The sequence below is a fragment of the Tyto alba genome, unplaced genomic scaffold, assembly GCF_018691265.1.
Source record: "Tyto alba isolate M040663 unplaced genomic scaffold, T.alba_DEE_v4.0 Super-Scaffold_8, whole genome shotgun sequence".
In the NCBI taxonomy this organism is placed as follows: Eukaryota; Metazoa; Chordata; class Aves; order Strigiformes; family Tytonidae; genus Tyto; species Tyto alba.
In genome coordinates this window covers 10,884,499-10,909,059 of record NW_024881329.1, presented here as the reverse complement: position 1 = coordinate 10,909,059, position 24,561 = coordinate 10,884,499, and the positions used below count along the sequence as shown (strand labels likewise).

General features: G+C 36.8%; 1 protein-coding gene across 15 annotated transcripts in view; it reads left to right on the top strand.

Moving 5' to 3' along the window:
- Positions 1–24,561, top strand: part of PPFIBP2 (PPFIA binding protein 2) — a 108,141-nt gene that overhangs the window by 75,413 nt on the left and 8,167 nt on the right. For 10 of the 15 annotated variants that reach the window (XR_004409114.2, XM_033006777.2, XM_033006764.2 and 7 more), the window contains 15 exons: positions 2,986–3,078; positions 5,586–5,694; positions 6,927–7,007; positions 8,942–9,003; positions 11,598–11,673; positions 15,266–15,363; positions 15,558–15,622; positions 15,881–15,949; positions 16,387–16,447; positions 18,314–18,355; positions 20,293–20,434; positions 22,666–22,804; positions 23,237–23,365; positions 23,841–23,991; positions 24,175–24,286. Coding sequence is in view for 14 of the 15 variants with exons in the window: in XM_033006777.2 (XP_032862668.2) it covers positions 2,986–3,078; positions 5,586–5,694; positions 6,927–7,007; positions 8,942–9,003; positions 11,598–11,673; positions 15,266–15,363; positions 15,558–15,622; positions 15,881–15,949; positions 16,387–16,447; positions 18,314–18,355; positions 20,293–20,434; positions 22,666–22,804; positions 23,237–23,365; positions 23,841–23,991; positions 24,175–24,286 (1,429 nt within the window). In the remaining variant the exon portion in view is untranslated. Of the gene's footprint in view, positions 1–2,985; positions 3,079–5,585; positions 5,695–6,926; positions 7,008–7,203; positions 7,237–8,941; positions 9,004–11,597; positions 11,674–15,265; positions 15,364–15,557; positions 15,623–15,880; positions 15,950–16,386; positions 16,448–18,313; positions 18,356–20,292; positions 20,435–22,665; positions 22,805–23,236; positions 23,366–23,840; positions 23,992–24,174; positions 24,287–24,561 lie in introns of all 15 variants that reach the window. The other 5 variants (XM_042784747.1, XM_033006773.2, XM_033006775.2 and 2 more) reach the window with 3 other exon arrangements.

Sequence of the window (24,561 nt, the reverse complement as noted above, 5' to 3'; positions counted from 1 at the left end):
ACTTCAAGCTTGTAATATCTGAGCTAAAACACAGCAATATTTGCTACCGATTTAGGGAATTTGTATGAAATCTTATATAGACTTTAATACTTGTCTTTGGTTTGCTTTCTGTAGCTGGATATTTTTGTGTGTATCACTGATACACACAAATCCAAGAAGCTGACCAGTAAATCAACGCACTTCAAAGTCCTTACTTTTTCTTCTGTGGTATCCTTTGATTTCTCCTTTCTATGTTGCTTAATTCTTTCTCTGTGTCCATATACTGTCTAACTAGTCACCTAGGTAATGGAGTTATTTTTCTGACCCGTTGTAGACATGGAAACAGAATTACTTTACTAGTAAATTCTGTGTATAAATTGTCAAAGAGTAGGTTATGGCCTCAACTGAGCACTTAATGATTTCTTCCAAATGGATGATTTTGCTGTGTGAATGAATGTAATCAAGACCCGTTTCAGCAAAGGTGTGCCTCTGAGCCAGCATATTAAAATACATTCCTGTTTTTCCTGATACCTGACTTCATGTGGCTGTGTAAGTTTCCAAAAATGGGGGCCAAATTCTGACCTTCACATTAGAATCAGATTCATTAATTAGTCTGGACTACAGATTCTCTTCTATTTAAACTGTAGCTTTGTGCAATATTTCAAATTTATACCCATTAACACATACTTTATCAGAGGGGAAACACATAATTTTTTTTTAGTTTATCTTTGATGTACTCCATATATTTCTTTGTTCTGTGGCTGTAGAAATACCTTCTTTGTATCATTTTCTTTCTCACCTGTCTTTTATTTTTGTCTTTTTGTCCTTTCTTCCCATGTTTTCAGTCAGTAGTGAACCTGATCAGTGAGCTACAGGAGCAGATGTGTAGACTGCAGCTGGAAATTAATAGTAGAATCCAAGAAAGAAAGTCTCAAGATAGGAAACCAGACTTGACACCTAATGGTCCTCAATCTAGTCCAACATCAGTGGTAGAGACTCTCAGCCAGAAGAATTGTTCTCGGTGTGATGTACGAGAAGTACACCTTAGCAGAAGCCTGTGTATTGCCTCTTCTCTTCTCTTGCAGAAACTAAATTCCACTAACCAGAGCTATGTTGTGAATTACTGGCATTAATCTTTGTGGCTTTCATTAGTAGAGTGAGGTGGTCATAAAAATTACCAAAAAAAACCCCACCCCAGACACCCCACCCTCACCCACGGTTACTGGGACAAATTTGATCACCACTGATGTCTGTCTACTAAAGCACAGATATCTGTAAGACCCAATCACCTTTTCCAGGTTTTTTATGATTTTCATTTTACCTGTAGGTCTGTGGTGCTGTTGTGGTGGGGGGTTTTTTTGATTTTTGGGTTTGTTTTTGTTTTTTTCCTTAGTGATTTGTCTGTTTGATATGCAGCATGCTAGCACGGTTTGGCAGTTTGCTAATTTTCCTCAAGATAATGTCACCCTAACTGTGCATGATGGTACACCCTAACCAGTCCTCTGAACACAGATTTTTAATTCCTGAATATTTTAAAAGTTTAACACAAGTGTAAAATACAGTTTCAGGTAAGACTACCTGAAATGTATCCTTTCTTTTTCTAATGATAATGTTAAAGTTAAATTAAAAGAGCCATAATAAAACTAATCTGCTTGTACCTTTAAAATAGCAAATCCAACACATTTTTTTTATTCTCAGACATGAGTAGTTACCAGAAAAGCATTTTTAATTTATATTACAGATCCTAGCTGTATTTGATCAAAAGCATTTCACATGTCAAAACAAAAGCCACTTTGCATAAACTGCTTAAATTTACTGAAGGTAAAATGATATTGATATGCCTGGAAAAGTCCATTTTAATATTTGCTTTTAAATTGGTTTGCTTTACTTGCTATATCTCTTTGGTTAAAATTTGGATGCCCAGAATTTTAAGTAATCTGCTTATACCGTTGAGGGAGTTTTTCAGTAATTTTTCTCATAGGTTTATTTTACAAAAATAACTCGTTTGGGTATGATGCCTATTCTGAAAATAGTGCAATTGTTTCTGAGCTTAGTGAACTATTAGACTACAGTACAAGCTGCATATTTGAGAAATAATCTGAGATTCAAATATGGGAGTCATTTAAATTAAACATTCATTTTAATCTAAGAAATTGGGTTTAATTCCAAAATTGGGTTACTCTTCCAAATTTTTTCTTTCCTGTGTATTTTAAGACATTTGGTCTCATCAGAGCTCCATCATGGATTTAATAATATTGTCCTTCAGAATGAACTGTAAGATGAACAGTTCAATCAAGGAAAGGTAGAAGGGACATTTAAAAGACAACTTTGTCAGAGGAATAGACAAAGAAAGTTTGGAACCCTGGCTGGCTGCAGCTCTAGGCTGCATCAGCTCAGTTTGCAGAGTGGCAAACACCAATGCTGAAAGTAGCATAACTGTAGTTGTATGTGACTGTACATGTTTGGTATTAAATGCCTGTAACTTGCTAGACACTATTTAGTCCGAGTGTTATTTTTCTTGGTAAGTAGTGTAAACACCTGTTTGGGGAGACTTTAATGAAAGTTAGTAATATTTTAGCACTGCATCTTTCTGCTTACTTTCTGAGGTGGCTGAAAAGCAAAACAAAAAATCTAAAAGAAAGCCACAACACCCCCAGCGCCCTACTCTCTCCCACAAAAAAAACCCCAATATATGTTATATGAGACTGCAGTTGTGGATTTTTTTGGCTCATTTTCACTGAGACACACATGACTTCACAAGGTTCAGCTGTCTTCCTTAATATGACTAAGAAATTGGTTCATAATTTCAAGTGGAGAGTTTGAGGAAAATACTCCTAATCTCTCAATTAAAAATATTTTTTGTCATCTTAGGCTAGGTCATATTTGTTAATGTGGTGCTTCAGTGTTCATTACTGTGTGGTTCATGCATGATCTTTAATTCAGGACTATGAAAAATTAATATCTACCAGAGAAATTTTACTTTTAGGTGCTGTTCTTCCTTTGCAGGGTTTGCTACAGGAACTTAAACACCTCAAAATTAAAGTGGAAGAACTGGAAAATGAAAGAAATCAATACGAATGGAAATTAAAAGCAACTAAAGTAAGCAGAATACTTGGCATTTACTAATGACAGACTTATTTCAGCTGGAGAGGGATACACTCCACTACTCATCCGTATTTACTTTACTTACAGTTGCCTTATGTCAGGGCCTACTATAAAGTCAAGTTTTCTTCCACCACCTTTGGGATAAGTATTTTGATTTAAAGGTTTTGTAGCTTCTTTTTGTGCCTTTTGCTCCCTCCCTGCAGTTTCCAGTCTTATACCATTTTGTAATTCTTATTGAAAACAAAAACCAACCAAACAAACAAAAAAGGCATTTTGACTTACAAAAGTCCTGTTCTGAGGAATGGCTTCTTTGAAGGTTTTCTGTCTTTTGTTTGTATAATGGTGACAAGCCCCTGTGGAATATGCTTTCCAGACTGAATTGACATGCAAAGTTGGTTGGGTGTTCGCTTATTATGGAATTTATTTTAATAGACATTAATCCCAAAATACACCATTAGATCATCTGCTTTCACTTTGTGTATATCAAAGTGCATATCTGCCTTACCCTTCTGTTGACCTTAAATCCTGGAAAGCTGTTGAATCATAATCTGGAAAAACTCAACATTTGAAACATTTCATCATTTTCCAGAGCAATTAATTTTTCTAGCTGAACATTCTCATTGTTAAACAGTTGCATTTTATTTCTAGTTTTTAGTTTATAGAATTTTTAGCCTTTTTCTGCTAGATTAAAAACCACCTTATTATCTTTCCCTGTTGAGGTACACTTTTGTGCTGTAATTGCATCTCCTTTCACTTGTGTAGTACTATAATCTCTGTTCATATGAATGACTGACTTTTTTGATTTGGGGTTGGATCTTGGAAAAACATTTCAAATTATTAAACTGAGGGCTTTTTTTAATACTTGATAGCTTCATCCCAAAATAACAGATGACTGTTATTTGTATTAGCATTTGGTTCTTTTGAGAATTCTTAGATGAATGTTGAAATGTTGCTATCTTGTCTTTTTTTCTATGAAGATAATACCTCTTGTATCCATGAAAATGTTTTTTCTGACATGGTGGATATGAACAGTCTTTGGGAAAATATTTTCTCAAGCACTGTGTGGCCAGCTGCCAAGACAGATAAAGATTATGGAAAGTGTAGGAGCACAATGAAAATAAGAAAGAAAATTGTAAAACCCATTGAGTGAGAGAATATGCAAGACTAGAAAGGAAGAAAAGTACAGGAAAAGAGAGAGGAAGCAGAAAAATAATTGTAGCAATGGCAGGAGTAAGACATTAAAGGAAAAGAGGTCATTTCAAAGAATCATAAGATCAAATAGACCAGGGGAGGCAATCCAAATCTGGTATTAAGAGGTCTGCAGCTTTTGTCTTCCTGTTGCACCAGCTTCTTAGATGAGAAATTGGGATATTTTCATAGCTGGATATTTGTCACTGGGAAGTGTAGGAGCCTGTCAGAGATGCAACAAGGCAGATTCTTCTATTCCATATGGAATAGCAGGCAGAGTGGTGATCTTTTGCTGCCATTCAGCTGCTTGCTTCCAGGTGAAAATAAGTTTGTATATTAATTAGTCCATGTTTTTCCATGTTTGGATAATGTTGTTTGGTGTTTTGCTTTTTTTCCTGCTTTGTTTCAGTATTTTGAGAAACGGGTGGCATAAATGTTTTTTCTGTTTGTTTCTTTTTTTTTTTTTTTTTTTTTTTTAGTTCCATTAACTGCAAGGAGGTTTGGTACACTTTTGCTGGGGGAAATGCAGAATTTTGATACATGGAGTCTTTAAGAAAATCTTAATGAAGCTACTGACTTAGTAAAGTATGCTGTTGACAGCTTTTCTCATAAATAGGAAAAAGAGATGAGTCACTATTTCAAGCTGGATGATTACAGAATTCTTCTCTCTCTGTATTGCTGAGGCCTTTAATGTGTCATATTCTATCCCAATCCAGTGGCAGCACAAATTGCAGTTAGTGTAAATAAACAACTGCTATTTTGTTGCATATATGTGGTTGTTTTCCAAGCTATGCTTTGCTTCTAGCCTATTTGCTGTAGTATCTACTGTGAGGAAGAACAGCTTTGTTATTCTGCTAAGAGGGCTCAGCATTAGTAGATTCTCAGTTATATTAATAAGTAGTAACTAGGATAAAAAACCAGTATCTTTTAAAAAATTCTTTGTTATCTTTTAGTGATCTTTATGCAAAACTCAGGAGTTGCCTTATAATAGTCATTATTATACAACCAGCATTGTAGCACTGACAGCTTTCCAGAGTTTCTATACCTACATGAATTCTTGAAATTCGTACCTTTCTGTAAGTCTTTCTTCTCTGAGAGCTAATTGCATTAGAAAAAGTGAGTGTCTGTAAAAGGAATAGGATAGTAACAGCATGAAATATGTATGGTTGTCATAGTGTTTATGAAATGTCCTGAACTGGGAACAAGACATCCATCAAAGCAAAGTGTTAAGCTTAGAAGTCTTCTATTTCATGGGAAAGAATCCCAGAGAATCGGTGACTATGTTATTCTGAATTTATTGTATTCTCTTTCAGGCTGAGATAGCCCAGCTTCAAGAGCAGTTAGCTCTCAAAGATGCAGAAATAGAACGCTTACAAAGTCAGCTATCTCGGACCTCATCACATAGTGAAGTGGCAGAAAGAGGTAAGAGGAGGGGAAATAAAATTAAAAATCCAAAATCCTACTTTAACTTCACTTTGGTAGCAGCTTGGCTCAGTATTTCAAAGGAATACTAGGAGATACAAGAATGGATTTATAGAATATATTTTGGGAGGCAAAATGGTGCAAATTTATTTTGTCTCCTGGTAGAGGCTTTTAATGTGTAAAGTCATATACCAATCTAGAGGTAGCACAAACTACAATAAATGTCCTCAGGGCACTGAAATTTTTTCTACTGAAATTTTATTTATAATTTGAGAGAGTCATTGTAGTTCAGTGGGAATATGAGCTTTTGTGTATACTTTCAAAATTTCTCTGAAAAATCTTTACAGCTTCCATTTTTTAAGAAAAAATTAAAATTGTCACAGTAGTAGCTAAGCACAATGTTTAAATGTCTAAACATTGTAAACCATATTCATAGATTCACATCTTTCCTTTCTTCGGGACTATATCTCATTTAGGCTCCCTCTCACGTGAAAGGTTGGACCAGATGGTCTTTCAAAGTCCCTTCCAGCCTGGGCTGTTCTATGATTCTATGATATCGCAGGGTTTTGTTGTAAATCTGCACTGTTGGTACAGGCCAATGGCAAATAAACCAGTTTGTTTAGCTTTTGCTCTCAACCAGTCATGTCACAGTTCTCTGACATATTGACTCCTTGGAGCTTCTGTCAATTGCTGGGCTGTGAGCAGTATGATATTAGTGACCATTTTCTTCTATAATACTGACCCTTATCCATGCAGGAACCATTTGTCTGTAGTTTACCACAGCGCATCAGCTTAGCTGCACTAACTTCTTTTGTGGATGTTAACTAACGCTTCCAAAGAGTGCACTTGTTGAGATGTGAGTTTTCAAGTGCTGTGCTACCTCTTCCTCAGGGCTTACCAAGAATCTTCTTACATAAATTAATGCAGATGTGTTTTTTCTAGAATACTGTATTTTGACTGTTGTTTACTCCAGCAAAGTGACTTAACATATACTCGGTTCTGATTTCACTCAGCTACAGAGCTTGTGCATGTAGAGAACTGCATGTCTAACTAGAAAATTAGTTTGTCTAACAGCAGTGGTTTGTAGATAAACACTTCTAATAGAATTTTGTATTTTCTATGAGATTCCCAAATAATTTATGATACTTCAAATGAAAGATAGTGGTATGACAATAAATCAAGAGCTCAGCAATGTTCAACTAGTAATGTGTCTGTTTTGTCCTTGATTCCAGTGGAAGAAGAATCAAACCCTGTACAGATTTTTTTCAGGCTACATTTAAGGAAACCACTTAGACTATATTTGAATGGAAACGGTATGCAGTAATAATTCATCTGAAAAAAAATTACTGATTTACCAGATTTTTAGGTGGTCTTCTCAAATAAAGTTGAAAAATAATGTCAATGTACTTATAGTATGCTAGAATGCATATTCTAATTAAATTGCAAGATTTATCTAATGTGTGCTTTTTCTACATACTTTATTGTGACTCTCACCATTTACCATCGTAGAGGAAGTTTATAGGAGAAGGCTAAAAGAAAAACGTAAGCCTTGCAATTCCCTTTTGGCTTTATCTCACTGTTCTTTCACACAAATTATAACTCAGATGCGCTCTGCAGCAATAATTCAATGTTTGTTTAGATTTGGCTGTGTAATTGTAATATACATGAGACCTTGCTTTCACTGCTTGCAGCAAGCAGACAGCTACTTGCCCTGTTTAGTAAGATTTCATATCAGAAAAAAAGTCAGAGGCTCACAAGTCAGATAGTTGGACTTCAAACGGACATTGTCAAGGTTAACAGAGCCAGAACTTAACCTTTACCTCTTTTTATTTCTACGTGTGTAAAACCCATATAATATCTGGAAAGATGGCTTTAATTGAAAGCGTCCTTCCTTGGAGGGGAAGGATTTGGTTGTTTTTAATCAGTGCAGTAAATTAAAAAATCCAGTCTGAAAATAAAAGTTTCTATACTTGATGTTGTTATAAGTATTGTAAGTAAAGTTTTTTTTTAATGTGCTTAAAAATACCTTGACACCAGTTCTTTTTGAAGTCTGATATTTATGAAGAGAAATTAGTAGGACTGCGATTTTTAATGGCTTTTTTAAAATCTTCCAATTGCTTGCCCACTGCCTGCTGGGTTTTAGTTTTTGATTTGGCTGTCTCTGTGCATGCCTTGGTGCTACTAAGTGTGTTTGCAAGGTTCATTGACATGTTTGAAAACTTAATCATTACAAGGTGTGTATTTTTCAGAATCACTACAAGAAAAATAATTAGTTTTTGCAAATAGCTTAGATATGACATTGTATGTTCAACATTTAGTTGTAAACCGTTTTTTTAAAAGATTTTTTAGCAGTATTGATTTTCTTTCTTCTCTCTCATTTCATGCCTGTGTTTTTCACAGTCTTTTGTGAAACAGGCGGGTATGTTTTAATGTCAAAGCATGAATTCCTTGAGTGGCAGTTACAACAGATAAACTATTTCAGGTTCTGTCTCTATCACCTGCACTTGATTTAGTATAGGCTGGTACTGGAGGACTTGTTAGGAATAATAGCGTGTAGAGAAGAAGTGAAAGATTTGGTTAAGCCAAGTTAGGATGAGATGTTTAACAACCTGGTAAATTTTCAGAGAGTGTGTTTTAATTGATTTGATTATAGCATTCCTGTATAATCTCTATCCTATAACACTAAATTGTGTGTGAGGCAATTCTGTATTAGCTCTTCATGTAGATTTTAACTAGTTATTCATACTGAAATGTTTTAAGAAAAAACAAAAAAGAAATTACAGATTTTCCTCATATCAAAACAGGCTTTGTTATTTTTCATTTTGAAGTTTCACGAATGTCCTTGAAGTACTTCTCATAAGCTGGCAAATATTTTTCTCAGATAGAAAATAATTAATTTTCAATCATACTTAAAATTATTTCACTAAATACATGACAGCAAACACACTCTCATCTTTTGGAAAGAAGATTCGATGTTTCTTTTTTTTCAATACTTGACTTTTAGAGTATAAAATAGTATTATTTAGCCTTTTATAAGCAAACCCAGCATGTTTGTGTGGTGTGATTCTTTTAATAGTTCAGCTTTTGAAAAGCTCCAAGTTAAATGTAGTTGAATAGTGCATTTGCCATGCCATTGACATGGTTTTGGTTATTCATAAGAACGTAAGGAGAGTATCACAAAACATATATTATTTACACTAAATATAGGAAGTTTATTTTCCTTATAACATTTTAAAAACATTTTTAGATCAAGAAGTTCAACGGTTGAAGATAGGAATGGAGTCATTATTGGCTGCAAATGAAGAAAAGGTGAGAAAATAATCCTCGTTCTACATAAGGATGAAATAATGGGGTTGAATCTCTGAAATGGTTTTTGTAAGTGTGGTATTGCCCTGATTTTTTGATTATGCCATGAGACTGTGACAGAAGGTTGATTTTTTAAATAGAATGTGTGACTGACCTTGCTAACCTGGCTGCAGAATTTAGGAGGCTCATTAGATTCCAGAGGAGAGTAGAAAGCCAAGGCTGTAATGAGCAGAATCTCCTGCTTTTGGCTATTGAAAAGATCACTAAGGTTTGGTCATTTCTGGCAGCTCTTCATCTTCCAACCTAATCTGAACTGCATTGATATCCCCAGTTTAGATTGTGATATTAAAAGAAAGTCACAATGGCCTTTGAATCAGACTCAAATTTGAGGAGAAAGGGACCAGGATTTAAAGAGACAAGGGGTTAAAAAAACAAAAACAAAAAAAAAAAAAACAAACAAACAAAAAACAAACAAACAAAAAAAACCTAATGAAGAGGATGAGTGAAATTAAACCCATTTAAATGGTAAACATGTTTTTTATCTCTTATCACCTGTATGCTGTTTGCCTGTCAACTGCACAATTCAAGTGCAGGTTTTAGGGTTCAGTATTGGAGGGTGTTGAATCTTCCACCTCCGGATGCCATTGACTTACTATATAAATTGTTACTGATTTTGGGGGTGGGGGGATTAATTGTTGAAGAAATTTTAATTCTTGTTTTATGATAATAAAACAGGCCATAGGAGTTTCCTTTATGGTGACACACTCGTATATGATCAAATAGACAATAATATACAACCCCAAAAACTTCCTTTAGTTAAGTGAGGGATCTGGACAGGGCAGTGTTAATTCTGGAGAACATCAATGTGACTTATAATAACATTTAGTTCTTAAAAAAAATCAAAAAGCCAACACTTACATCTGGAAAATAAAAGATGTGGCATTATCTCTTGCCCAGATTATTCCAAGTCTGCGTAAATTTTTGCATTTGAAGGGAGCACAAAATACTGTTGCTTATGTCCTAATATCTGGATATATTTACAGGGAAAGGAGGGTTATTTCCTTGTAAACTGTAGTGTTTAAACGAGTGGACTGATGGTTTACCCACAGCTTCTTAAATGTTTAATGCTACCTTCAATATTACTGCAAAATAAATTATTGTTCCTGAGGTAAAATAGCTCTGAATAGCTTTTGGGATAACTGAATAGTCCTTGTGTCATTTAGGACAGGAAGTGCTCAATTAAGTTGCTAGTAAGTGGTACGCATACTTCTTTTTTTAAAACCTGGGTATGTTAGTCTCAGTTCTTTGCTATGAAGAACAACCTATTGCTTCTATCCATAGTTGGGATAACCGGGTGTCTGGTTTAGGCCTCCCTTGTCTCGTGTAAGCTTGCTGAAGCGTGAAGGGATGATCAGCATCATCTACCATTCTGTAACGTGGTAAAGGTCTGGTTTCTGTGCAGTTACTCCTACAACTCAGTCGATATCTGCTGTGACTGTAATGCAGCATGTGTGTACTGGAGCAGGTTTTAATTGAAACATCTCTGACCTAGCTATGCCAATGCAGCAGCTTTGTACCAGCTAATCACTTAATATTTGACAACTTCCCTCGAAGGACTTTATTTTTTTTTTTCCCCCAGTGCCCACTTTTGTGCTTCTGTGGCTTTCCTGGCACCTGCTTGTGAAAACTAGTTCTTTAATACTTGCTTGGTTTGTATTCAGTGCTCTGTAGTCACAGCACTGGGTAAGATGATCACACAGGAATGGTTTAGAACTGGGATCAAAGAAACAGGACAAACCATAAGAGTCCAAACTGCAAGATCGCATGCTTAGTGACCGATAGCAAGAATTTATTATAATCGGGGACACAATATCATACCTAGAAACAGGAGAAGTGATAGAACCAATCAAATAATGATTACTACCCATCGCTGTGTTGTGTCTATGCAAAAGGCAAGTGCCCTCCCTGAATACATGAATCAAGATGCTCTCCGTACACAATAGGAGAGCGTTAGGTACTGGGGAAAGAGCAGAGTCAGCTAATGCATCAGACGTTCATGAGACCATTTCTGTGGTTCTGTACAGGTTTGACTGCCTGAGTTCAAAAAGGTGTGTTCAGAACTGGAGTAAGCATAGATGTTGGAATGCAGAACATATCCTACAAGAGAAGATTAAAGACCATGACTAGATTGTTAACCTATACAAAACATAAACATGATTTACTTTACAATCAGAGGTACGATGCTAGCAAAAAAACAAATACTGCCCACTTCAGGCAATTGAGGTTCAACTCCAGAATATTCCCTTGACTCTTAGAAATGAAAGTAGATTTCCAAATTATGCTTCTGTAAATAACTAATTTACTAGTAACATCAAACTCCTCTGGTTTTCTTATATCTGTAATTTGACACTGTCCAGCAATTATTATGTATAATGGCAAATAAAATCCAAGAAAAGTTCCTTACAAGGCATGTGAGAGACTTGATCCTGCTTTCTGGAAAAGCAGGCCAAGATCACAGGAATGAGTGTGTAATAGAGTGTTTCTGCAGGTTAAAAATGTAGGATTTTAAATATTATTTTATTCAATGCTCTTCACAGGACCGTCGAATAGAGGAGTTAACACTACTGCTAAGCCAGTACAGGAGAGTCAAAGAGATAGTGATTGCAGCTCACGGTAAATCTTGTGAATATTTTCCTGGTATCAGGTCATCTAAAAACTTCATGCACTGCAACTGCTATTTGTTGCCATTTTAAATATATGTGTATAGTAATTTATATTATGCATATATTTGTATCATGTTGGAGTGCTAAGAGAGTAAGTATACCCTCTTTCAGATACAAAGAGAACCACAGTATGTCTTGACCAGACTTGCATGTTACTGCCTGCAGTTTGTGGAGATTTCCTTTTTGTTTCCTATGCTGTAGGCAGTACAAAAAAACAATATAAGGTCGATTCAGCCAGACTTCTGTGACTGAATCTTTTGTTCAACTCTGAAAGCCATAACCTAAGATTTGTTCTACATCGGTTAATAGTAAATCCCTCCTTGGAGCCTGTTTTGGTGCTATATGTTGGTTTAGATGGTGCCATTAAGGATTCTGATTAATCTGGACAGATGACTGACGAGGTGACTGCTCTGGTTGTACAGCTGTGTGAACTGCTCTCAGTTCGGTGTGGAGCACTGCAATTTATCTCCTTATGTGCCAAGGCAATCTGGAGTCAGCAACTGCTCTCCTTAAAACACCTTCCCACATACTGCAACAGGCCAGAGCTCTGGCTGCAGCGCTCCTACAGCCAGGTAGCGGTGGCTGGGTGGGCAGCTGGGGCCAGGGTTTCAGCAGCCGCTCCCTGCAGTCCTGTCCCTCCTCACGGATGGGACTCCTGTAAGTCTCTCCCACAGGGCAGGCCTGTGACACACGTCCTTCATGGCCAACCCTTCATACTTTCTGTTTCGCTGCTGCTTGTTGCCGTCCCCTGAGTTGTACGTGGGTTGTAGAGGCCAGACCAAAAGGAATTACAGCAAAAAGGGTGAAAAGGAGGGAGCAAACAGCAGGACACTCATGCAGACATAGAATTTGTCAACACGGGGGCAATTAGGAAAGTTCATTCAAGTTAACTAAAGGCGTGCACTTACAGTATTCTTATTAAATTGCATTAAATCCCGCTCAAGAATCTATTATTCAAAATTAAAATGACATTCAGTTTTATTTAAATTAATTCATCTGTAGATGAATACAGATAGGTATTAAGTTTGTATGGTGTTTCTTGTGACCATTACATTATGAGTAACGAGTTTTTACAATGTAAAATGTCATCAGGATATCTTAGTGGATTATGAACATTAATTAATTAAATATATCCTATACTCAGATTTCCTACACCACAGTTCAATTCAGGAATGGTGGTAATGATCAGCTGGCAGCCAGCTAGTATTAATGACACAATGTTATCCTTTCATTTCATGTTTTTTATGTGGCATTAATAATAGGGAATCCGATCTCAGGTGCAATTTAATACTGTTAGCAGGACTTCTCTTTTTTGCTAGAGAGTTGCAATGAATGTAGTAAATTCTGTTGCCCTTCCCTTCCACTAAGAAAAATCCTAACAGCTGCCTAGGCAAGTTATGGTTTGGAGGGAACAACTGAAACCCCATGGTTGCTTTGGTGCACACATTATATATTTAACTCCAAAATCTGGAGAAAAAACATCTTTGTCCCATATCTCAGTTACACTGCAGGAAGTGGAGTGGGGTTTAGGACAATCTCATTTCAGGTTGCTACCTTAGTTTTCAGTACTAAATTTACTCTGGGAAACTTGACCTTCTGAAAGGACAGTTTTGTTCAACATGCATCATCATCACACTAACAAACACAGTGTTTTCAGGTCTTGTATGACAGAATGGAAACTTGTATTTAACACACAAGAGTAAGGGACAAGAGACACATAAATCTTTCTCTCAATGTTCATTTGAAAAAAAAAAAAAAAAAGAAAAAAAAAGAGTCTCTCACTTGAAAATGTTCTGAAAGGAAGACCAAAGCTGTGATTGTAGCTTTTGGAGACATATTAACTCCCAAGATAGCTACACCACTGTTACCTTGAGAGTAAGTGCTTTTAACAGTAACCTCCCACAGTTCCACTCCTTGGCCACACCCCAGCTGTACAGATCGGAGTGCACTGTCCTGCTGTGGGACATGGGTTTTGGAGGACACTTGTGTGCATAAAGAAGGAGCAAGCCATGATGCTCCGCATGACTGAGGTGGTGCTGCAGTTAACGTATGCTAGTATAGGCGTTCAGTACAGTGTAAATAAAAAAACAGTGATGCTCAGCATAATAAAAACAAACCCCAAAACCTGTATAGGAACCAGAGTGTACACTGAGATTGTCCACACTGAGGTGCATACTGTAATGGCTACAATATTATTCACAGCCCAAATGAGCTTGTTACCTTACCTGTATTTGTGGGAGTCTCATGTTTAGGTTGCCAAGAAATACCTCCCTCGATTATTTTTTTTTTTTATTTCTGGAGGTGTGTTTTAAAGGTTCCCTCTGAAGTGTAATCTCTGCTTAAAAACTTTTGGTAGAATCAGTGGGTTGAAATCTGTCTCTGATAACTGCTTCAAATAATTACTTGCCAGAGACACAATATATTGTAAGCGTTTATTTCTGCTTAAGGCAAGCTACAAATCGTGTTGACAAAAGATGCCTGACTCTTCACCGTAGGTAGCACATACTTTAAAAAACCAGAGATCTATTTTGGATTAAAGTAGGGCAGCTGCTTGAAAGAGCCACTGACAGTTGAGTAAAGTGTAAAGGAGTTACCCTGAACTCAACTATAGGTAGCTCTTTTGTGCTAACTGAAGGGCTGTGTGCCAGCAGCCATAGCATAAGTTTCCATTCATATCCTGAAGGGCCAAAGGTCAGCAGCAGGTTTGCCGGCAGTCTTTGTGGCTGAGCAGCATGGTAGCCAAGCTCATGTCTAATGAGTTTTCAAGGGATCTCTCTTCTAATAGTGACAGGGCTTAACCGTAAGATCTGGTGTTTTTTTTCATAACTGCCTAGAGCTGCCTGCACCTCTGTCGTACAGATCAGGAATTATTAATGTACTTGAAGGCCAGTCTAAATTTCTGCTTCATGGCATAACAGCCCTTCTGCATCCTGTTTGCAACCCTATGCATAGGAGATCTCAAGAATAAAATGTCTTACCAAAAATACTCCAGAAGTTTGCTGAGTAGTAATTAGTCAGAATTAGTATTGCAGTTTTGACAATTTAGGAATAAAAATCTTACAAAATAATGAATCTGGAGTATTTCAGTATTTGTTTAGATCAGGGATATCCAGAAAACCTGAAGCGTGTTTACCATGTTCCTCCTTGAACTGAGCATGGGGCACTGCATTGTGACACAGCTGATGTCAAATAGGCATACCACCTATAAAGAATACACTGCAAGTAAAAAAACTGTACCGACTTGAACTTGCCTCAGGACATCAAACTATGAAGTTGAGTGGTCCAGAAGCTGTGTCACAAGCAGAGCACAGAATATAACTAGAAGGGGTAAAATTGTTGCTCTGCTGGAGGTTGGCTTGCGTGTAAGTCAGAGCCCAAAGGAGGGGTGGGGAGCAGAGAGGCTGGTAAGGCACGTGCATGAGATAAAGACTGAAGGGGAATTGAGAGACTTAAGTATTTAGACTGTCTGATATGGCCCTAAATGGTTTGAGGTTTTTTGTCTGTTTCTCTCCCTTTCTACTTCTAATCTTTAATGCTCACAGGGTCTTCTGTCTCTGGTGGCAGTGAAGAGGAACTTGAGACAACTTTGAGGAAGTGGAATCTTTTGAATAATCTTCAAGGAGAATTATTTAAAACGGAGGTACTTAGTAACGATGTTTTAGAAGCCAGTTCTGCTGTATATATTATTTGTTTCTATTGGTTTCTCTGTAGTAGCTAAAATAATGCAAATGAGGGTTTGGCCCTGGCTGAATTTTTGTACTTCTTGGTATAGGCATGATAGATTCAGAATCAGGCAGTAGAGTTACAGGCTTGAAACTCTTATACTTTACATAGGGCTCTTCAGGAGAATTGTCACCAGCTCTGCTCCCTCCAGTGCCACAGAAAGCCATGGAAATCAGGCAAGACTTTGTTTCTGGTTTTTCGTGTGGATTGTCCTAAATCTGTATTATTTAATCTGCTTAACTGTTGGCATCTTATCTTGCCTCTTCTTGGCTTTGCAAGAAGTTTTGGGTAGTTGTGAAAGCAGTGTTTGCCATGGGATTTTACGCTACTTAGTTGTATAAAGTTTGAATTACGGGAATAAATTAGCACTTTTGTATACCAGAGAATATATGTAATGCAGTACTTAAACCAGTATATTTTATTCCGATTTAAAGTGTACGCATTCCAGTATCTTCAACTAATTTAACCTCTCCACAAGAAGAATCTTTGGAAATCATAAATAGGTAAGAATAAGTAACTTTAATTGAAATGTGTAACATACTGCCAGAAATTTTTTTTTTGTAATTCTGCTTTTTTCCATTTTTAAAATCCTGTAATGTTGCACACTGTTCACAGAGAACTATTACTGTCTACTGCTTGTTAAGAGCTTTTAAAAAGTAATCTACAGATACAAGATTTAAAACTACATATTGTGCCTTGTTGCCTTTCATTGTTGATCAAAGGACCTCTTGTTGCCATTTCTGACTTCAACTATTGCAGTTTCTGATATTATGAGTTTTAGGCTAAAAATATAATAAAACAAATGAATCTCCTAATTCTGAACTATCTGCTATATGCAGACATTATGTGATCTATACAGCTGTCATATGAAACTGTTGTGGCATGTGCAAACACACTATTTTGCATTAATTGCTGCTTTTTTGCCTGTCATTACTTTAAGGATTCCACAGAAAAAGAAGTCAAGTAGTTTGGAAGACTTGCAGAGTGAATCCCTGGAAAAGGTTGGTTTATTTGTAATCACAATTTCTGGTGTTTAATGTCAAAACTGAATGATAAAGTTCAGGTATAAATACTCTTTTTGTTTCGTGTATAGGAACCCTAGCCACCACTAACATTGTATGTGGGGAAAAAAGCTCCAATGATAAAACAGTTTGGGTTCTTTTTTTACCCCACTGCCAAGCTTAGAATAAGATAGCTGACATACCCATATGTACACATCCTCAAATTCAGCTTTTCATCTGAAAGAAAACTATTTAAGATAAATACAACAAATAATGTCAATGAGGAGTCATTTTGTTGAACTGCAGTATTATTTTGTATATAGGTAAGTGTTTTTAAAGTAATTTTGACTTCCAAGTCACTAAAAATGTTGAGGCAGCAAATCCTGAAAGTAATTGAATATTGGGACTGGGTATTTCCACATAGGATTCCTTTTTGAGTGTCTGCATGTAAATATGAGTGTCGTTCCCTACCTTAGATTTCTGCTATAAATGGCATTCCTGAAGCTGGTAGTAATGCTCCTATAGGTAAAACAGCAGGAGCGCTGTTATTAATTCAAAGGCTTAAGTCAACTCCAGAATAAAGACTTTCCAATTTACAGTCTCATTACATTATGGTCCAGAAGCTTGTTTTGTCATTATGTGCACTGAAATTTTTCTGCATTTGTAGTTATGCTTTGTGAGACTGTTATTGACACTTTCTACACTGAAATTTGGCCTAATACTAGATTACCCACAACCAGTAATGCCATTTAAAACAGATATTAGCAATATGATTATTCCAGCTCTTCAGATTTTCTTAAATTTTTCTTAAATCTATGAAGATGACAGCGACCAAACAGAATGTTTGAAATTTGTGTTGCACTCATTTCACTGTGGTCATACATGTGACAAATCAATTCAGAACTAACATTTAATTCCATGTGGCATTTATGAAGGTCTGTTTTCTTCTCATAACTTTTAAATTATTTTCCTGTCTTGAATTCAAAAACTTAATTTGTCTCTGATATGATGTGGTAAGGCTGTACCTATACATTCAGGCTGTAAATATGATCTACTTGTTAAATCAGAGGCCACAGAGAAACAAAAAACTACCAAGGATGTGAGAGAATTGCAGCAGGCCGGCCCCATGTTCAGCAAGTCATGTAAATTGTATGCCCTAATCTAGGCATGAGGCTTCTTAGTGAAATAGCTGAGACCTCCCTCTGTGTATGAGTGAGTAACTAAACGTGAATTAGTTACAACCAAAGCTAAGGCCAAGAAAAATTGTTTTTCTGGCTCAACATGACAAGACACTGCTTCTTGCATTCTATCTAGGAGAACCTGTGCTAGCAGCACTGTTTACTGGAGCTATTCTACTTTGCACAAAACTCAAATTCCAATTGCGTTCAGCAATAAAAATAATTATAAGACAAAATAAAACACATAGGTGCCTCTGACCTAGCTGTGCTGGTATTTTTATCAGTTCATTTCTATCACAGCTCTTTATGGTTTCAGCTGGCCGCATACAGTATTGTGTATGTTCTTTTTTTATGTCAGTCATTTTCATATCGTTTTAACTGTTAAACTGTTATGTTCTCAGCATAAAGTAAGCCTGAAGGGACCACTCAGAAGCCAGAAAATAGAAAAATTCATTTGATCACAATAGAACCCAAACAGGGGCTGAATTTTGTAGAGTGGTTTGAACAAATGCATTTAGTATTAAATACTTCATTGAAATGAAATGAAGAGATAACAGACCTTGTAATATGTTCTTAATGCACTATAGTAATAAGACTACAATTGTTCTGTGTATGTATGTTAATACTAACATTTGTCTGTTGCTTTTTTCCATAAAACTTTGAAATTACCCTCCCTGCAACTCCGTAGTATGTAGACGGAAAACCAGTACAGCCTGTTATAGAACAAGAGGTATATTAACTGTAAACTCTCTTAACATTTATCTGTTGTGATGTGCTGTGATGGTACGTCTGTGTTTTCATTCTTACATTCATTTTCTTTTTAAAATGTTTGCATAGTTCCAGTACTGACAAACTCGGAGAACAGGGGTAAGGATTTGAGAGGAAAATTTATTTATTTATTTTTAATCTAAAAGCTTTTATGTGAGTTTAGAAGCTGGAATCTGTACATTTCAGAAAATACAGTGCTAATGGAATAAGCAATTTCTCTACTCATATAATTTTTGGTACAAGTCAGGATGGATCCCTCTAGGCCTTGAAATAAGAACAGATAGACCAGTGGTTATCTCACTAAATATTTCATGTATCATCCTGTCACAGACAATGTTTTAAAACAAATTTGTTAGAATGGGGTTACTAAATAGGAGCATACTATATGTTGCTGTATACTCAATATGTTTTGCATATTTTCAGTACAAAGTTTTCTTACATAACCTCCTCTCCAATACAGAAACATTTACCGATATGAGCTTATTCCAAAACACACAATGAATGTACACCGCTCCCACAAATGTCCACTGGAGTTGCAGGTCATTGCTTCTCTGGAAAAGCCCCCGTATTCCTATAGTTTTGGCAGTTCTGGTCTATACGTTTTTGTCCAGAGTGAAGGCTCCTTCATCTTCTCATTTGGATTCAGTATTGAAGAAGTCTCAATGTGTCATTTCTAAAACTGTAGACAAGTACCTCTGTGAAACACATATTTTGGCTGGAAAAGTATCTTACTGGGCCCAAAACAGTCAGATTTCTATGCAAGTTCTAATCTATCCCTGTACAAGGAGTGAGATCCCCAAGTAGTTGATCACTGAAAAATTGAATACAAGGAATATTAAGAGATATTCTGTTTTTAGCAAAGCCTCCATACCAGCTCCCTTCCAATTCAATATAGTGAGACTTTGCAGACCACCTCTTGTGAGCTCTGTGGCTGAAGGAAGGGCCTCCCAGCACAAGTAATCTCGCTGGTGCTCATCACACTGTATGTGCACCATAGCTGCAGGCGAGCCATACGTTAAACTCTTATTTTAGCCGAGCGTGGACAAAAATTGGAGTCAGCAGCCATCCAGACTAGCCCTAAAATACAGCTCAGTCTACTTTTTTTTCCCCTGCATATATCAAAGCATATAGCTTGTGCTTACGTTCTGTAATAGACTTGGCAATTATATGTTTTGTGATGTATTTGGCAGCTATATATTTAGCTATAATTATTTTTTTTTAAATCTCACATTTGTAATGTTATCTATACAAAGAGATCTTAATACTTACCAAGGTTAAATTTCTGTACCTTAACTTTGTTGTTGGTTCTTCTACTGCTATTAATGGTGGTGGGCAAATATGTTTGACAAAATTTGAGTTATACAAATACTTTTGTCTTAAATTCCAGTGAGATACAATTGTGAAGCAGAAACATAGACTGGTGGAAAATAGGGGAAAAAATTGAGAGGCAAGAATGGTCTGAGAAGTAGCTAAATGTATTTCTGGCACTGTCAAAGTTGGCCTTGGAAGGACCAAATTATTATATAGTGCCAGGATCCTAGAGGAAAGTGACACAGCTAGAAAAATTCTTATGACAAAACCATGTAATATTCAACATATATTATATTTTAATGTAATATACAGTCTGGGTGAAGTGGGAGGGGCAGATGAGGGAAGAGAGGGCTGTGTCTTAGCTAGAAAACTTTGTCAGCTGGCTATTGGATTTAAATTGAATTATCTGTAAGAAGGAATATGGAGGGGGTGATGTCATTTTGAACCATGAACTTAGAGTACTTTTTCTCAACTATGAAAATATTTTCTGCTAAGTTTGCAACTACTATATGTGATTTGATATTGTATTTCTTTATTTTTCCCTCTTAATAAAAAAAAAAAAAACACAAAAAAAACCCATACCAACAGAGTAAGCCACTTGTGAAAGGCAACAAGTATCAAACCTTGCCAGGAAAGCTGCCCCGACCCTTACAGAACGGAGAGCAAGGAACGTACAGCTCGCCAGATGGGTGCGGTGTGAACGACGAGGACAGCAGCAGCCTGAGCCTGAGTGGGTACCCACGCCTCTGGGAGGGTTTTGTAGGAGGGAAAAAGCAAACTGAGGGATCAGGACATGACACGGTCTATGATCTGCTATGCCAGAACAACAGGCTCTGACATTCACATGATTCAGTTAGGGAAAGTTCTACTTTTTTTTTAATAATATGCCAAAAATATTCTACACTGGCTCACTGGAGGGTAAAGGATGGTTTCAAGTCAGAGCATTCTTTTCTGTTGCACTTGATGATACAATTTGCTGATGTCATCGATGGCATAAGTAATGAAAAGACATTGTTTTGGAGATTGTGGGGAGAGCATGCTGAAAGTCAATAAATCTGTAATTAAAAATGTGAACTTTTAGAGATGCAAACATATTGACAATATGAATAAGCAGTATTTTTCCAGCCATGCTTCCAATGCTCCCCTGAGGTTGCTGATCTGTTTTCTTAAAAAAAAGGCAAGCAAACAAAAAACTACAGCCAAGTACATCACCAGTATTTTTAAAATTGCACACTAGATTGGTGTGTTAAATAAAACAAACAAACCCATACCTTGCCATCGCACTGCATGTTAGTGTGTGAAACTTTACAATATAACTAGCACTAATGTGCACATTTTGGACAAAAAAATCTTAGCACTGTTGGTTGCCACAGCTTATGGGGACCCACAAGGGAAAAATAAACTTGTTGGGTGCAGAAAAACAGCAGTGGATTTTGAAAATACAAGTATATTGCTATTCTACAACCACAGCCCTGCAAGGAAGGCTGTATTAATTTCTTTTCAGTGACATTGTGTGGATTTCTTGACAAAAAAGTATTACAGTGAGGCACAGAATCAGGTACTTGCCAAGGACTGAAGAGCCTGGGAGCTGAGGCACAAGAGTATCTCTTGTGATTTTGAAGTGTTCCTACACTTTAAAAGTTTACGGTGTTTGGGTTTTTTTTTTTGTTGTTGTTGTTTGGGATTTTTTTTATTTATTTTAAGGCCTCATGGTCCTAAAAGCCGCTAGGATACTATAGTTTCAATGTTGCAATATTTCAATAGGTTGGGGGTTGTTTAAGGTTTTTTAGGGAGTTTTCCTGTGATTTAAACATTGTAGGCAATGTGTGAGCCATGCTATTATGTCTTTAACTGCAGGATTATCCAAGGATGGGTGATCTTGTAAAGGAAAATGTTCTTTTTCTAGAAACCAGCAGTTACTCCTTAAATACACTGAATTAACAGAATTTTATATGCAGGTTGGTTTGTTTCTTGCATGTGCATTACACCTCCAGTTCTGTATTTCAGAAGAATTTGATGTAATCTTAAGCATTGCTTCATTTCAGCTATTCTGCAGGCTTGGTGGAGCTCTGTAGTATATGCCTAAAGTGTTTAAAATTGTCCAAGCATAGTTTTTAAAAAAAAAAATCAGAAGATAAATGATCATCCCTATCTATTTAAGATGATCTGTACAGAATTCTTGGGGGTTATGCACACCAATGCATATTCACTTTCATGTCAAGCATAACTGCTTCTTTTCTTTTTGTTTCTGCTTTTAATGCTTAACTTACTTCTTTGCTCTTCTGTAACTTTATTTTGCTGGTGTTTTATATCTTCTTTGCTTCTTCATCTGGCTTTCTGCTTCTTGGGATGACTGAAGATCGCACCAGGAGTGTCAGTGCACCAGTGCTAGGTACTGTATCTAAACAAGATGCAACTTTAACATGAATTTTGCTGCTTACTTTTTTTCCTTTCCTTTTCCCCCTCCCTTTCTCTATGAAATACTAATACCAAGTGGGCCATCCAGATTGAATTCCTTAAGTGCAATAGTGAAATGAAGTAACAGTTTTTGCTCTAAGGCATTCGGATGGGATTTCTTTTTAAGATACCTAGTCCTGGTTTCATTCTGTTTTCACTGAAGTCAACAGAAAAATTCCCACTGATTTTGATGGAGGAGCTTATGGTGTCAAGAATAGGCAAGGCAAGAGTCTGAAGACCTTAAATTAATTAAAATAATGTATTTAAATACAAATTATTTGAAATAACAATACTGTTTTACCCGAAGTTGTATTATTTTCTCTTTTGTATTAAATGTACAGCTACTATTTTTTCACCTTCTGAGCGTAAGTTTTTAATACAAGAACAACTTTATAGATATTTTTAACTTTTATATTACTTTCTACATTTAAACATTAGTCTCCTAGATAACAACTTTGTTAATAATTAGTATAAAATGTGATTATATTACTGTTCTTAACCCAGGAGAAACAGAAAATGTGGATGGTACAGTAGTGTCGGATGACCTTTCACCTCTTTCTTCGGGAACAGATTCGGGTCCACAATCTCCATTGTCTCCAGAAAACAGAAAGAGTCCAAAAGGGATCAAGAAAATCTGGGGAAAGTAAGGTGTTGTTTTTTTTTTGTTTAGTTGCCTGTCAAAGCATTGTGGCTGAGAATGAATCCAGTTCTCAGCAAAAGCTACGCTAGCTACAGCAAGAATAAAGTGAAAGTCGGGAAGAGGAGAGAAGGCAGCTCTGGGATTGTACGGGTGTGGGTGTACAAAAATGGATGGTAGCATTCACAGTGTCATGCTGCTGGCAGAAATAAGACTCTGCTGTCATCTTAACGCTAATAATTTAGAATGCCAACAGTTTCATTAGCGATGAAAGATTAAGTGGTAGTAAGTTGTTCATTACAGAAGGCATCAGGTTAAAAAAAAAAAAAAATTAATACAGGATTAATACAGCTTGTAGTTGTCACTATAGTTTCCATATGAAAAAAATGTTCTCTGTTGCACGCTAATAGTACTATCGTGGCACTCTTGTCTTGAAAGAATAAGAAGAACTCAGTCAGGTAACTTCCCTGCAGACGATCTGGGTTTGGCAGAGTTTCGAAGAGGCGGTCTCCGGGCAACAGCTGGGCCACGGTTATCCAGATCAAAGGAAACCAAAGGCCAGAAAAGGTAATGGTTCCTTCTTCACCTTGCACAGCTGTTGTGCAATATTGTTAAATGTGCTGAACAGCTAAATCCTACTCTCACGAAGTACATTTTTTCCCAATGTACTTCTTCCCAGGTAGAATTTCACAACAACTAGAAATAATTTCTCTGGTAGAAAATGTAGCCTGAGTAGCTCCCCTGTCCGCACTCCCTCGTGTGCAGGTTGCAGCACTTGCTCTTTGTTGGAGTGTCAAAAATTTCACCTCGTTAAAAAACAAGAAAACTTATCACCATCTCCTATGGGAATATCTGCAAAGTGATGAGGATTCGGAAATTCTCTTTTCACATAGAAAATGGGAAATTCTTACCCCCACACACAAACACCTGCCTGCCTCCAACTGCTCACACCACCACCTGCACTGCAGTACTGCCTCTGGCACACAGTGACCTTTCTGACAAAAACCTTTACAATTTTTCAATCATTTCTTGTACTTTTCAGTGACCACAACGCTCCGTTTGCTCAGTGGAGCACTGAAAGAGTCTGTAACTGGCTTGAGGACTTCGGTCTTGGTCAATACGTCATTTTCGCACGGCAGTGGGTGACCTCAGGCCACACGCTGTTAACTGCGACACCTCAGGACATGGAAAAGGTAATAATCTGTAACTGCTTCTTTCGAGCAACTATGCATGTTGATTCTGTACAACCAGACCCCTTCACGAACAACTGGCAGTTCTACCTTTCTAAAATTTGTAGGATCAATTTTTGTAGATATCTAATGAGATGAAACGAGCTAGAGACAAGGCAAACTATTTGTTAATGGTTATTGTTGCAGGAAATGGGAATAAAGCATCCACTGCACAGGAAGAAATTAGTTTTGGCCATTAAATCAATAAACACAAAACAAGAGGAGAAGTCTGCGCAACTCGATCATATCTGGGTGACACGTAAGTGTTTGAACTGCCATGGAATTGTTTGGAATTTCCCCACTCCTATGGATGGGCTGCCTGACACAGGTTTGTTTAAGCAGTTACCAAACATCTTTTTAAAAAGCACTGAATTTCAACGCATGAGGTTGAGGATTTTTGTAGTGTTCTTGACACTCAAACATACAGCTATACAGCCTGATCTTCCAAGCGGAACTCTGTCCTTCAGACTGCAGGAAAGTAAAGGGGGGGCCCTCAGTCTTGCGAGAGCTACATTGTGCTGTGGAAGGAACGTG